This window comes from Chaetura pelagica, unplaced genomic scaffold, assembly GCF_000747805.2.
Source record: "Chaetura pelagica isolate M959 unplaced genomic scaffold, ChaPel_1.0 scaffold260, whole genome shotgun sequence".
Lineage (NCBI taxonomy): Eukaryota > Metazoa > Chordata > Aves > Apodiformes > Apodidae > Chaetura > Chaetura pelagica.
In genome coordinates, this window is record NW_009951940.1 from 711,057 (window position 1) to 727,049 (window position 15,993).

Genomic DNA, 15,993 nt, shown 5'->3' on the forward strand with positions numbered 1-15,993 from the left:
CCTGCTCAAACTGTTGCTCCACACCCTGTTTGCCCACCCTGTTCAAGCTGCTCCTGGTCACTAGGTGCTCCCCAGGGGCTTCTTTATTAGGTGTGGGGCTTGGCTGCTGTTGCTCCTGGCCCCACACAGATCTCCTCAGCCACTCCTGCATGAGCTGCAGATTCCTGGTAAGTCTTTCTGCTCCCCTGAGGTTCCCACAGTTCAGGACCCTCCCCTTCTGCACCATGCTGAGGGCTCCATGCCAGTACTGGAGCTGCTGGTCTGAATGACTCAGCTTGTCTTGACTCAGGTCCCACAGACCCAGTACAGGGAGAAAAAGGGTCACTTGACCACTGTGCAGACCCAAATCTGGAGTGCTGTGAGCAGTGCTGCTCTCTGCACTACAAGGACAGAGAAGATACAGGGAAGAGTAACTAAAATCACCAAGAGAAAGGCACAGTTGCCACATGAACAAAGATGGAAGAACCCAGGAACGCTCAGGCTGGAGAGAATGCACCTCCAGAGGGATCAGGTTCAGGTTTACAGAGCCACAGGAGTGCAGATGGGCAGGATGTAGAGCCATTGCTCAATAACAGTTAAGAGAAGTGACATGTGGAAACCAGAAAGAGCTCAGTTCCACGTGGAAGAGAGTACTTCTCTGTAGGTGGCTGGCAGTGAATTTCTGGAGCTGCTGCTACAGCAAACTGTGGCATCACCAAGTTCTAAGTGCAATCAGATCCACAGAGCTTGGGTCCAAAAAACAAAGAATAAAAGACTGAGAGGCAGAGGTGCACACTTTAGTACCCTGAAACCACGGGGAGAGGGAGGGAGCTTGAGGGGAATTCAGTGCAGGTACAGGCCAGGTTCACCTGCTCTCCCTGCACAATGTTGGTATTGCCACCATTAGAGGCAGAAGATGGGGTTGGTGCACTTGGAGCAGCTTGGCAGCACACAGGGGGATCCTCCAGTTGCTCCTTTTGTAGCAATGAGTTGGACTATGTTGTTAAGGTGGAGCTGAGAAAGGAGTAAGTGGAAGAGAAAAGGAACAAAGTTCTTCAGTAGAACACAAGAGAGCTTTATGCTTTGGAGTTTCCAAGCAATCCTCTGCCTCCCTTAAAACAGGGCTTAAATACATTCATCTCTCCATATCGCAAGATATTTAGTTCCCAAATCTAACCAAGGACTGAACACAGAGAAAGCATCACTATTTCATGAGGCACTTCATGAAAAAAAGATCATTTTTGAGGAAGGATGGAGGGAAAATCTGAGAAAAATATTCAGAAAGTTCCTTTCCCAATAGATACATATTAGCATATTAGTTTATTTGCAAATTAACCTTAAACCTGTCTAGATGGCATCACAACTGCAATAACTTGCACAGCTACCAACACCATGCAGAAAAAGCAGGTTCACAGCCTGAGGCCAGTAACAAGATAGACACAAGATGGTAAGGCAGAAAGTCATTGGCTGCTTTGGTCTCTGCTGAGTTAGGAATGTGGTAACTAAACAAGAAAAAGGTCATCTACAAAAATAGGCCAACTAATTGCCTATTTTCATCTATTAATCTTTTCCAAGGTTTTGTCTTAGGAGTCTTTACATTAAATATCAAGGGTCCTAAACTTCTAGTTTCTACAGTTCCCTGAAAATGTCAATGGCTAATAAAATCACCACACATTTCATTACTAATGAGACTTTTGGTTTGACATAAATTTTGGGGTACTCCTGTAACAGTCTGTCCTGTTGGGCAGTCATTCACAGAATCACAGAATGGCAGGGGCTGGAAAGGACCTCTGGAGATCATAGAGTCCAACTCCTCTGCTAGAGCAGCACCACCACAGAATCTAAGGTAGGTCACACAGAAACACATCCAGACAGGTCTTTAAAGTCTGCAGAGAACCTCTCTGGCCAGCCTGTCCCAGGGCTCTGTCACCCTCACAGGAAAGAAGTTCTTCCTCATGCTGAGGTGGAACTTCCTGTGCTCTGCTTTGCATCCACTGCTCTTCATCCTATCACAGGGCACCACTGAAAAGAGACTGACCCCTCCTTCTTGACACCCACTCTTCAGATATCTGTAAACATTAATAAGATGCCCTCTCAGTCTTCTCTTCTCCAGACTCAGCTGCCCCAGGTCTCTCAGCCTTTCCTCATATGACAGATATTTCAGTCCCTTAATCATCCTTGTAGCCTCCATTGGACTCTCTAGTAAACCCCTGTCCCTCTTGAACTGGGAAGCCCAGAACTGGACACAATACTCCAGGTGGGGTCTCACTAGGGCAGAGTAGAGGGGTAGAAGAACCTCCCTCAGCCTGCTGGACACACTCTTCTTGATGCCCCTCAGGATAACACTGGCCTTCTTGGACACACTGAAGAATCAATATTTGTCTTTGGAATCAACCTTTCACACCAGTAGGTGTGCAGTAAGGAAGCTGACCACTGACAGCTCGTGAGAGCTTCAAACAAACTAAGCTTTAGCAGAGAACTGCCCAACAGGTAAAAACAGTCCAAAGGTCTCTCACCTGATTTTTAACTCTTATCATACAAGTAATCTCAGAGCAATCTTGAAGATGAATCTTTTGAGGTGTACTTGTCAAGTCTCTGGTGTTCCAAATATACAGGTCACTGCTCCCTGAATAAGATGCCCACACTTGGTCTCTCTAAAACACAGAAAGATGTTTCACATCAGCACTGCTGACAGGAGGCATCTTGTGATAAGTAACTAGAGCTTGTAATGCCTCATATTCATGTTCCATTTAAACTCTTCAGAGTTTAATGCAATACCTCAGGAAAGAGCTGGAAGCTGAGAAAACAGGAAGGCAGATCCTTCAGGTGATGCTCAATTTTCATCTGTAGTTGAAATTCATAAGTAGACACTACAAGGATGCAGCTTCTAGTACCTTCAAGAAGAGACAAAGGGTTAGTAACAGGAATTCCTGCTTCCTCCATCTCCATAAACCATGGAAATAACAGGGAAAATAAAATGGATGCATCTAACAACTGTCTAGTTTCTCAAAAGTGAAATCTTTGAGGCTCTTCCTGTTTTTGACAGTATCTGTTTTTTAGATTTGCTCTTTCTCCAGTTGCTAGTCACTATTCTGCAGAGCCCACAATGGTCAGAGTCCAAAAATGATCAAAGGAAAGGAAACAAACTCCTTAAAATGAGGATCTCTCAGACTTCAATTTCTTAAGTACACATTCATTCTCATCTCCACGACTGAACCAAGTGTCTGTACTACAGTTAACAGGGCTGAGTCCTTCCCCACCACAGCAGCTCCAGGAATTTCCCCAGCCTTTAGCTGCTGTTGTGTAAGATCTGTTTGGATCCAGGCTCTTGTGGATGGCAGTGCAAAGAATCAGGGCAAAATTATTGAACTGGTCACCACTTGTGAAGTGACTCAAGATGATCTTTTACTCTAGCACAAAGCTTTACTTTATTCATCTAAATTCCCACAGAGGGTATGGCATTTCATCCAAAATGTAAGTCTGGGAATCACCAAGCCAGACCAATGATATTCTTTTTAAATTTTTTTTGATGAAAGAACTTACAGCACCACAGTTGGTCTTTATGAAGCTTGATGGAGGTGAGATTTTGGCAGGGCAGCTGACAGACACGGTTCACTTTCAGAGTGCTGATGTTCCAAGCAATCACTGTTCCATCTAAACTGCTTGAGTAGGCTTCACTGTTGGTACAGATTTAACCAAAAAAAAAATCACCACAGTAGAGTGTACATTCATGTTCAGAACAGAACACACACACAGAAGAGACTTTCTTGCAAAATAACCAACTTTACAGCAAGGCAACGTAATGATCTTTATTTCAGAGACTGGCAGAACAAAGCACAGTAACAATTCTATGATTTCCAACCTAAAATGGACTGAAGTCTAAAAGGCTTCAAGGCCTTTACTGCCATTAAGTACCATAATTATTTTAATAGTGAACAATTAGACCTGTTCAATTCTACTAAATAAAGTGGCTAGAGTCTTGAGTGGACAGGAGCATGCTCAGCCTGTGCCTACTGAGATGCCCAGTGAAGGATGTAAACTTTTTCCTTCCCTCAGTAGATTCTAGGTAGCTGGCTCTGACAGCTGGAGGTGCACTGAAGCAACCAGTAGCTCTGGGATGCAGCCAGGCATCCACTTTCCAAAGCTGCTTATGTCTCCTGTTGCAACAGAAGTGTTCCAGTACAGATATTGTTTTCTTCTCAAGATTCCAGTGATACCAACCCTGTATCATTGGAAACACTGAGGGCTGATGCTGAGCTCTAAGTGAACAACACGTGTTACATCAGGCATGAGGAGTTAAAGGCAACAAAAATGTTCCCCTATAATTCTGCTGAACATCCTTCATCCTTGCCTGTTTGATTTTCTCTTAAGCTAGGGCAAAATTATCTTCAAAACTGGTTTTCTTTGCTACTGCACCTGAGAAAACAAATTTTACAATTTTAATATTTTTTTTTTACCTTGAACCCAGGGAGGTTGTTAAACTCCATCCCTGGAGGTTTTTAAGGCCAGACTGGATGAGGCCTGTGCAGCCTGGTCTCATGGGTGGTGTCCCTGCTCATAGCAGGAAGGTTGGAACCTGATGGTCTTTAAGGTTCCTTCCAAGCTTAACAATTCCATTATTCTATGAACATCTGTTGTCTTCAGAAGAGAAAACCTTCTTCAGAATGTTCCAAACTACCTAGGAAAATTCTCCCTGAAACCCAGCTAGCAGAGCTACAGCTGATGTGTGGTCTGGACTGGGAGCTGCTGCCTCCATGGGAAGACAGCAAGTGAAGGTCTCCAGCCAACACTCTCCCCACTGGTACCACAAGAACAAAAAAGCAAGGACAAAACAATAAATGCATTATTTCTTCTACAAACAGGCAGGAAAAATCCAGAAGCCTGCTGCAAACATCGAGTTGATGATGGGCTCAAAGCAAAAATGAAATGGTCTTCAAACTGCATCTGTGTTGATTCATCGCCGGATGCTGCCAATTCCTGGCTGCTCTCATCCTTGTCCAAAAAAGCATTCCTTTATCCTCTTTGTTCCAAAAGCACATCATACTCTCTCTTTAAAAAGGAAATTCTTAGCTTACCATATACAATATGGGAGCTACAAAAGCAGGCTAAAGGAAGGTTTATGCTAGCAGGATGAACCCCCTTGTCTAAAACAATCAATTATTTCCAACACCTAAGAAAATCAGTCCCTAGTTTCCTACACAGGCTCCGTTTCCTTGAGCAGAAGTGAACTTTTTGCCTGTTTCACTCAAGCAATTAAAGCACAATACTACATCATTTGGATCTGTAACTGGTCCTCTGCTCATTGCAGGCCAAATTCTTTAGGCTGGGGAATACTGCTCTAGCTACAGGAAGATTCCCCACATATCTCTGACTCTCCCAGTGGCACAGACATCCTTCAAATTTGCTTGTATATCTGTTTTTTAAAAGAAATCATTAAATGTACCTGGGTATTCCATTCTTCTTCTCCACAATGATGTCTGTAATATCAGACCGATGATCATTTAGCTGCTTATTACATGACATGCTGTGGGTGTTGATTATATAAATAATGGAGTCTTGAGAACCAATCCACACTTGACTCTGTTCTACCATTATCATACATGTCTATGGAGAAAAAGCAGGATTAAATAAAATCTGGAAGAAAAAAAGATCACTCTTTAATGTCACATGGAAAAAGACTGCATTCAGATGCTGCAGTTTTCTGGGGATTACAGTAAGAGACTAAGATTTGGAGCTCCAGTATCCTCTCCTTTGCTCTGCTCTAGAAATAATTGGAGAGGACAGATCTGAGTTGAGTTTATCCTTCAGTAAACAGGATTAATAATGTATCTTGGTAACTGACTCAAAGCTGTGTTTCCTGGTTCAAGCAAAGGCACAGTTAGAAAGGGCATGAGGGGGAAACCACAAGAAGTTGGTGTATTTCTTTCTTCTGAATCGGAAGCCATCCTAACCTCTGATATAAATGTACTTCCTGCTTCAGTTACTTGCTGCTTCAGTTAGAAGTGGTGTCTAAAAAAATACTGTTGTCTTTTCTACTGTTTCTGGAATGTCCTTCTCCCATTCAGAAGCTCCTTATTTCTCTCCCTCCTGAGTCCTATCAGTTCCAAATTTTCCTCCTCTCTTTTTTTTTTCTTGTTTTGAATAGATCAGTCTCCAACCCTTCTGGATTTCCATTTTTCCAAGTTAACTGAAGCCCAAACAAGTGTCTTTCTATAACTTTTAAGAAATTACCACTGGTCTGGGGTCATACAGACTACAGCAAAACAAACCCAAACCCCATGAAGCTAAAGCAGCAGTGATGACACATGGGACAATCTTACCAGTTTACAGCAGCCCATTCTGAAGCAGTGTTGTTGGATAGACCAGGTAGATGCATCAAAAACCACCACTTTCCCCTCATTTAAAGCACACCACAGTTTTGGATGAGCGTTGCCAGGTCTTTCTGAAGGGTCAAGATGACCTAAAAAATTATTAGAAAAGATGAGAGAGGTAAAAGAAAAGCAACTTTTGGAGACATGTGGAAAAACCATTATTAGGCAGAGTAGCTTTCTAACAAAAGCATTTGCGTTCTGGAACTTAAACCTCCTGAATGACAGAATTTTCACCATCATTTTGTGCTCGTTCCCATCTATTTTTTGTGCTCACCTGATGGTTTAATCTTACACTTCAAAGTTATTAAGAGCAGAGATCATATTTTTCATCAACCACTAAGTGCTTTGCCAACTGGGATTTCAGAAAGGCTTTTAAGCCCTGTGAAATATAACTAATAAATCCACTCATTCCATTTGCTCCACTAGAGCTCCACTTAAAAGCAGCATAGCACAAAAAAAAGAAGAGCACCTCCAAACCCTCCACCACCCCACCCAGCATTGCTCTTCCACTTTAAGTTTAGAATTCCATCAACTTTCCCCTTTTATCTCACACTGCACAAATACTAGGAATTGCATAAGATTTTACATCAAAGGGTTACAAAGTTAAGAGTTAGGAACATCCAGGATTAACATCTCTGCTTCCTAAGTACATGTTCATTGCACACAGTCCTTCATTTTTTTATATTCTTTTTCTGCAGTGATTCTGAATTAGTCTGATATAAAAGTATTCCAGAAGAGCTCACAAAGAATTGACAGTGCTTTCTTCAGAGATGGATTTAGATCATGTGTGATGAAGAGGACATTAGATCACACACTATATGCAGTGAGAGTCACAGCAACAGAGGCCTGACTGGGACTTCAAGAGCTGCTACATGATCCCCTGCACCGTGGTTCAACCAAACAACCCCCCCCACACACATCCCTGTATGACTTATTGAAAAAAAACTAAGAACAGCAATAAATATTGATCAGGGGTGGAGCATCATTCACCCAACCATGCTCAATAAATGAAGCAGAAGTCTGAATGGGAAACTGGCACATGAGCACATGATTGAAGTCTGTTATAAGGCACATACACAGGAAGACAAATTAAAGACCATGAAAGCTGTGCCCTGCAGTATCTTAATATGCAATATTACTGGGGTTTTTTTAATGACTTTCTGGGTTAGTATTCAACACTCAACCAAAACATGTCACCATGTGAACAAAACCAAGCAGCCATAATACCTGGTGTTATGAGATAGCACACTTAATAGGCTAATTAAAGCTGGGCTGACATAAAGAAAGCAACACATCAGCTTACCTGGCGTGTAAAGCAAGACATCTATTGCCTGTGGAAATGTCTCACCAGCTGAGGGGTTGATCTTGTGCTTCAATGTCTCTGAAGTTGTTTTGGGGACCATCATAGGTACTAAAATACATTTTTAAAAGGTCATTAAGTACACACTTAAGCCTGAAATAGATCTATCGTCCCTATGAAATAATAACTGTGCACCATTTATTCACATTTCTCTTTTCTTTCCCTCTAGCCTCAGCTCACTAGGGTAGTCCAAACACCATTTGTATGAACTCTGGTAGCAGAAGCTGCCTCCCACACCCAAGAGACTAAACAAGCAGAACAAAAATCCAGCAGCCAGCATGGACACAGACACATCAACTAAGATTTTGATGTACAGAAGAAAAAAAAATAATATCTATTTTTACAGATAATCACTTTGAAAACAAGACTATAAACAGAAAAAGCCAAGGCTGATGATGCAACAACAGCAGGCTTTGTAGCATTGCTATGTGACTGACCTTCATTTTTCATCCTGTCAAAATAAGACAGTTTAGAGGCTGCATAAATGGCTTTGGAGGACTGCAGGGCACCAACCACAGCATCCATCAGGAGAACATTTGTCAGGGCTTGCTGAATATACTGAGGATCCTAAAGACAAAAGTCTTACTGTAGTTTATCTGTTGCTCATTATTTGTGCAAGTCCCCATGTTCAACAATCACAACACATCATGCTTAGCACAAGCACCAACTTGCAGCATAATTCCTACTACTGAGGTCAAACCCCACTCCCACATCACATGTTCCCAAGCAAGGCCATGGAGCAGGGAGCCAGGAGCCAGTATTAATTCATGACACTGAAAGAGGTATTTCAGCTCTGGCACAACTTTGATAAAGGACATGGAAATGAAACCATATGAATGGAACTGATGGAAAACATGCAGCAGACACAGGATGGATACTCATTTTCAGGCTGGATCTTTCTTCACATGAGGAAGTACTCATTATGCTTCATTTTGGATAAATTATTTCAGTCCTTTCTGAAGAACCACCAAGCTACCTTTTCCCTATTCAAGTCAGCAGTCATGAAGAATCACGTGGTTTAAATAGAAACCTTGCTTAGATAATCCTTTTTCTGAGGGTTTCTGTGGCAGAACACATCCTGCTCTAGTCACTGAAAGGATCTGTAGCCATCATGGTTCCGGTACAGCAAAACTCTTTCACATATTATATTTTGAAGCAAGGTGAGGAAAACTTTCTGTTACTTAGAATCACTACTGTCATATGTTGTGAACTTAAGAAACTATTTCACAAAACTAGTGATTAAAAGTTCCATGCCAGTGGATGAGAATTTTTAAATGTAATAATCTTTTTTAGTTATTATTATGCCAGAATTATTCTGTTTAGAAGTAACAGTAAAACCTAGAGTTTATTACTCAGTTGTTGTTTGCTGAAACCTAGAAATTCAAAAACTGATGCACGAGTTACTTAGAACAGAGAAAGAAAGCACATACTTCATACTTAGTTGGTTAGAAATTCCCATGTTTATACCTTGTGATCATCTGCCATCTTCTTTCCAGCCCACATTTCTTTCACTATCAGGTACCAGAGATCACACTCAGTTTTAAGGTTAGCTTCAAAGACTTCTTTTCTAGACAATGTTTTGATCCTCAGAGTAGGTATTCTCAAAAGAAGGAAAGCTACAGTCGTGCTCTTAACATCCTGGAAATGTAGGAAAACAAAGTAAATAAGGAAGCTTCAGCATTCTTACCAAGCTGTGTGGTGTGGTTGACACCCAAGAGGGAAGGGATGCCATCCAGAGGGGCCCTGACAGGCTGGAGAGGGGGGCCAGTGCCAATCTCATGAAGTTCAACAAGGCCAAGTGCAGGGTCCTGCAACTGGGTCAGCACAACCCCAGGCACAAATACAGGCTGGGGGAAGAACGGCTGGAGAGCAGCCCTGAGGAGAAGGATGTGGGGGTGGTAGTTGATAAGAAGCTTGACAGGAGCCACCAGTGTGTGCTGGAGCCCAGAGAGCCAGTTGTGTCCTGGGCTGCATCAAAAGAAGTGAGGCCAGAAGGGCCAGGGAGGGGATTCTGCCCCTCTACTCCGCTCTGGTGAGACCTCACCTGGAATATTGTGTACAGTTCTGGGGCCCTAAACACAAGAAATACATGGAGCTGGTGGAGAGGGTCCAGAGAAGGGCCACCAAGATCAACGGGCTGGAGCAGCTCTGCTCTGGAGATAGGCTGAGAGAGTTGGGGCTGTTCAGCCTGAAGAAGAGAAGGCTCCGGGGAGACCTTAGAGCACACCCAGTGCCTGAAGGGGCTACAGGAAAGCTGGGGAGGGGCTTTTCACCAGAGAGGGCAGTGACAGGACAAGGGGGAATGGTTTTAAACTAAAAGAGGGGAGATTTAGGTTAGACATCACAAATAAATTCTTCACCATGAGGGCAATTCTTCACCAGTAAGGCACTGGGGTAGGTTGCCCAGGGAGGCTGTGGATGCCCCATCCCTGGAGGTGTTCAAGGCCAGGTTGGATGAGGCTTGTGCAGCCTGGTCTGGTGGGAGGTGTTCCTGCTCATAGCAGGGAGGTTGGAACCTGTTGATCTTTAACCTTAACCATTCTGTGATTGTAAGATTCACTCCAACCATTCCATGGTTACATGCAATCACAGGCAAGGTGCAGAACTCAGTACAGCTAATTATTTCAATTGTCCAAACAATAATGACACTTGAAGAGACACATCTCTTAGCAGAATGGAACATGCCCTAGATCCAGAAGCATGTAAAAGAACAAGAAGTTACTCAGTGCTCACCTCTATATCCCTGAAAGCAGCAATCTGGACATAGCCAGGTCCTCCTTCAGTCAACAGGAACAAACGTTTTTGGGTCAGAGCGATTTTTCCTACTCCATAGTTAGTTTTCACTGAGCAGGATAATTTGTAGACACACTCATTTTTATCTAGATGCTCTATTACTGTTGGTGGCAGATTCACCTCTTGAGCTTCTGCTTCAGTTTCTTTCCAGTAGTTGTAGAAATCCCTGAACGTTTCAGGATCGATTTGTTTCTGATGTCCTAAAAAAATTTTTAGAACTTGTTTACTGTGGCAAACAACTAAATATATTTGCACAGGAAGGTAGCTTGAAAAGATACTAAATGTTTTTTTACTGAACTGAATATTTTTCATTGTGACTTTCCAGTTCTTTATTTTATTGAATCCTAATATATCACATACTTCCCAGCCTGGGATAAAAGCTGAAGTTGAAGACTTCAGCAATAGATATTCTAACTGATTAATTATTCTAAGAGTTCAAGTGTTTGGACAGCAGAATCTCAAACAAACACAAATTTGACCAAGATGTGGCCTAGAGGGAGGTGTCCCTGATTATAGCAAGGAAATTGGTACCTGATGATCTTTAAGGTCCCTTCCAACCTTAACCAGTCTATGATTCTATGTAGGTTACCTCTGGCTTCAGAAATTCTGGCTCTTTTGACCAACATTTAATTCTCTGTGGCCACAAAATATGATGGTTACCAGAGTAACTAGGCACAGAAAAAGAATGCAATAGTATTTTAGAAAAGCACTCTCAAACTAGGCTTTAAAAAAATCAATCCCAAGATTCAGATCTCATTCAGGAGAGAAGAAATTTCTCTCAAATACAAACCTAACCTTTCCTTTTGCTGATGACCACACAAGAGGAATTTAACTGTAGCTACTTGAATTCTGGATTTTCTTAGTTTATTTTTAACAGCCTGCCACCTTGCCACGTTACCAAGTGGTTTTACAACACAGAGGTATTTTCCACTAGCAATTAGGATAGTCATGTATTTGCTTTATTCATAATCTAAGCCAAAACAGAACTGCACTCCCTTAGATCACAAACCCACCTCACCTACACAACCTGAAAAAACTGTAAATTTTGTGTCCAAATATAACTAGATTCCTTGTCTTTACTGTGGATGCAATACATCAATTAGGATAACTTTGGAGAACGGATGTAAATAAAACACACTCACATGTAGTGCATTTTTAGAAACACAGAGAATATTAAATAGTAATTAAAAACAACTGGGGACAAAAACTTCATTTTGGTTCATTAAAAAAAGTTGGAGATTGTCACTGAAGCAGTGTAGATGGTTGCTTGAAATGTATCTTGCACTCACCTACTGTTAAGGCATCAAACAACCGATGTATAGTGTCTACATCTCTCACAATCCCAGATTCCTGGATCCTCTTCACAAAACCATCCAGTTGCATGTGTGTTTTGGGGAGTTCAAAGTTTTTCACGTGGTCATCTGTTTTCACAACTTCTCTCTGCTTCTCCATCACTCGACTTATCAGCTTCTTCAGCTCAGGTTTGCGGTCGGCTTGAGAACGCTCAGAAGGGGCCATGGTTTCCACTATCTTTCTTACCAGATCAGTAGGGAAAATTCTTAAGTCTGTTTTATCCAGGTTCTGAAAGTCAGAAAGTGCATTGAGTAGTTTCCCTTGCATCAAGCTAATAAGTCCCCGGAGGTAGAAGTACCTTGCCAGCAATGCTGAGTTATCAGGTGGTAAGGTATTTATAGCTTTGCTGAGATGGTTGAAGAAGTCTGCATAGTAGGAGTGCACACACTGGAACACCAGTGGGAAGTGGATTTCTGGGATTTTGAACATAGTGACTGTTTTGGAGGGTGTTTTCACAGCTAAAAACAAACAAATGAAGAAGAACATTGATTAGCACAAGCAGTGAGTAGAAGGGTGAGTATCTTCACAACCAGCCACAGCACAGTCAACAAACAATCCCCATCAGAGCAACAAGCATGAAATTCAAGTAAAAAAAACTTGGTTTCTATAGGACTTGCTTTGTTAAACAGTGACATGTTTAAAAGCAGGGGAGGACCAGTCATGAGGTGGGTAAGGACTGATCATGTTGACTGACTCAGGAAGCAATTCTACAATATCAAGACAACAGTGACTGCTCAGTCTTTTATGGCACAGAAAAACTCACAGCACACTACAGACTGATGTAACGTGCAAGAAGCAGCACAGACAGGCCCAGCTCAAAACCACCCAGCTCACCATTTCTTCCCAGCACCTGACACTGTTACTATGAAAATCATTCAGTGGCATCTCCCGTAAAGACAACAGAAAAGACACTGTGTTCAAAATGTTCTCCCCTTACCAACACCTGGTTCTACTCTTCGAAGTGAGGAGTTTCTAGGAGGACCCTCTGGCAGCTTGATATCCTGCAGGTTGGGCATGCTGATTACCATTCGTCTGCTGACCCTGTACTGGGGATTCAGTCGTTTAGAAGCCATTTTCTCTATAGTCAGTCTTCTTGGGCTATGAAACATCAAGTTCAATCTGAAAAAAAAAAATAAATATATATATATATACACACACACACACAACTAGTTTCAAAATTCGTAAACACTAAATTATCACTTGATTTTTTTAAAATTAACAGTATTAAATGACGATTATAGTAGCAATTGACAGTTTCAACAGCCACAGCTGGACATGTTCATGTTACCCTTTTAGAATATTCTTAATAAATAGGCCTATAAGTTACTCATACTCTTATTCTGAAAAAGGGTAGATTTAGGTTAGACATCAGGAAGAAATTCTTCACCATGAGGGCAGTAAGGCACTGGCACAGGTTGCTCAGGGAGCCTGTGGAAGCCCCATCCCTGGAGGTGTTCAAGGGCAGGTTGGATGAGGCTTGTGCAGCCTGGTCTGGTGGGAGGTGTCCCTGTTCATAGCAGGGAGGTTGGAACCTGATGGTCTTTAAGGTCCCTTCCAACCTTCACCATTCTGATTCACAGATGACCTTACCTCATACCAATACCAATACAGATGGTATGAGATAAAGGACTTTTAACACAGGTATCAACAGAAGATTCAAAACCAGAAGGAAGGAGAAAACCTCACCTGTCCTCTTCAGATTGGGTACTCAACTCAAGGCGAGCGAAAGCATCCATCTTTCTGTTCAGACGAGCTTTAAGAAAAGAGTGAAACATGTAGGTCTCTAAAACCTGTGAGACACAAACTGGTTAACTGTGGATCATCTGCAAATTACATTTTTATAGCAAGATCTTTACATAGCTGAAGTAGAGAACATCCAATTTAGCAATCACAAACCCAAAAGTGGTTAAAAGCTTCAACAACAGAACCCAGTTTCCATTTGCTTTCTGTAGCTTCATGATTATTTGCTCAGTTGCAAACTGTACTCTCAGACACCAGTCAAACAAAACTGAGAAATACTGAGCAAAACAGAGTGTTTTAGCTACTGAAGTTATTTTCTGCATATCACTAAGGGATGCTAATATTGCCTGTGCTTTGGAATAAAAAGTTTATGGCACTCCAACATTATAATATCAAAGAGAAAAGATGAGTCAAGTTTTTTTCCCGGTAACCCCCTAATTTTTTTTTTTCCCTTTTAAGGCAATTAGAGAAGCTTAGAAATAATTTCTAAAACGTCTAATTGCTACTTTGGGGATAAAGTACACCATAAGAAAAGCCAGCTGTGAATTTAAAAAAGTAGAAAGATATCAGCTCCCACTATTGCAAATTAAAACAAGAGCTAGGATTTCAGGCAATACCACATAGATATTATAGAAATGTTAGTCCTAGCACAAAGCTCTTGTACTGTTTGAAGTAAACAAAACTAATCCCTTTAGAAAATCAAATGCAAACTTCATCAGGAGACAGTATTGTTATAACCAGGAATCCTGTCTTTATACAACCTCCAGCCTTTACACACCTACTAACAGAAAGACAATTGTAGATCTTTCTTATTCAAGATGCCTCTTATCAATCCATTTGCACCCTATCCTGTAAAATGACATCTACAAAAGCACTAAGATTTCTGCTTTCAAGTGTTTCTCCAGTAGATGGCATGTTTTGTTGGCAACTGTATGTGCAGGAGATGACAAGCTGCTGGAACTGGAACAGCCCTTCTTAACGATTTTTGGAGTTCTCTTACTATCATTCTAGATACCACTAGTAACTACTCTGTATTGTGTTATCTTGTATCACTTCATGAGCTTCACCAGCAGGTAAAGTAAGCTATGGTTGTAATCCTTGGTAAAGCACATGTAAAATAAATCAACTGTGTCCTGCACAGCTTGTCACACTACAAGCCCTAAGGACACCAGCACCACTCAAATTTTTAAAGTGTGAGGTGTCCCTACTCATAGCAGGGGGGTTGGAACCGGATGATCTTTAAGATCCTTTCCAACCTTAACCATTCTATGATTATATGACTTAAACACCAAATTTACCTTTTTGTAAAATGGCTGGTCTCCAATTGCCCTTGTTTTCAGAAACTCTTCACTGTTAAACACTCTGTGTTCATAATTGAGATGGTCTTTTACCTCATATATATAAATATGGTTAGAGATTTTTAAGCAAGTTACACTTTTGCAGTAGAAGCAGCCCACTGGTACTACTAGAAATAAGCTGCAGTAGCAGAAGGCAAACTCAGTTTTAATGAACACAACCGAGTTACTGAATCACAGAAAATAATGCAAACTCTTACAAATAGTAAGATGGGCTACCTGCTGCTACTGCACTGAGGCATATTTTTAGTATATGCACAGAGGCCCTAAGCTATCTCTGGAAAACTAGATATCAATGGTTACTTATGTGCCCCAAAAGAGAGCCAGAAAAAGTTGTTTCAGGACAATAAAATGGTATTATTTAAGAAAAAAAACCAAACAACTGTTCTCTGAAGTCTGTGTGTATGAGATCATAAATTATTTAAGCTAAATGTGTGCAAGCAGTTAAAATCAGGGGTCCTTTTGGAGTGTTATTTCATCTACTCATGCTGGGTATTGAGGAATAAGAAAATAATTCCATGAAAATACAGGAATGAAGAAAATCATTTGGTGAGCTAAAATTTGATTGTAAGCAGAAAAAGGGAATTTGATATCCATGCAGAGAACTGACAGGTTTATATACTGCTTGCCTCTTATATGTCAGTGATAAAAGCCCATTTTCAGTTTATCAAATCATAGAGGTTCAGAAAAAAGATGGTTAATCAAAATATATTGTTTTATACTGTTCTACATCTTTTAGCATTGTTTGCTTTAAAAATGGAACCTCCCCACACAGAAAACTACAGTGCTTCACTGAAGACAGTAGCAACAATTGCATCAGAGATTTACTTTCCTTCACTCCTGGACACTGGTAGATACAGCACTAGAAGACAGAAGGAACAAGGCTGAAAAAAAAAGAAAGAAAGTTTGAAGGAAAGGAGAAAGAAAGCAAGAAAAGAATAAATCTTTCTGCAAGACATATTATCTCTTAGAGAGCAAAGCATCTGTTCATTTTTTGTGGCCAAGTGTTTAGTGTGTTAAAGAGTTCAAGCTGTCAGCAGGA

General features: G+C 41.2%; 1 protein-coding gene across 1 annotated transcript in view; it reads right to left on the reverse strand.

Annotated features, from left to right (window-relative positions):
• The window catches only part of DENND3 (DENN/MADD domain containing 3), a 35,166-nt gene that overhangs the window by 1,100 nt on the left and 18,073 nt on the right, over window positions 1–15,993 (reverse strand). The window contains 13 exon segments of the mRNA XM_009996674.1: window positions 2,496–2,633; window positions 2,758–2,873; window positions 3,523–3,656; window positions 5,423–5,583; window positions 6,300–6,439; window positions 7,654–7,761; window positions 8,148–8,277; window positions 9,178–9,348; window positions 10,444–10,703; window positions 11,793–12,314; window positions 12,794–12,975; window positions 13,543–13,646; window positions 14,895–14,987. Coding sequence (XP_009994976.1) covers window positions 2,496–2,633; window positions 2,758–2,873; window positions 3,523–3,656; window positions 5,423–5,583; window positions 6,300–6,439; window positions 7,654–7,761; window positions 8,148–8,277; window positions 9,178–9,348; window positions 10,444–10,703; window positions 11,793–12,314; window positions 12,794–12,975; window positions 13,543–13,646; window positions 14,895–14,987 — 2,259 coding nt within the window.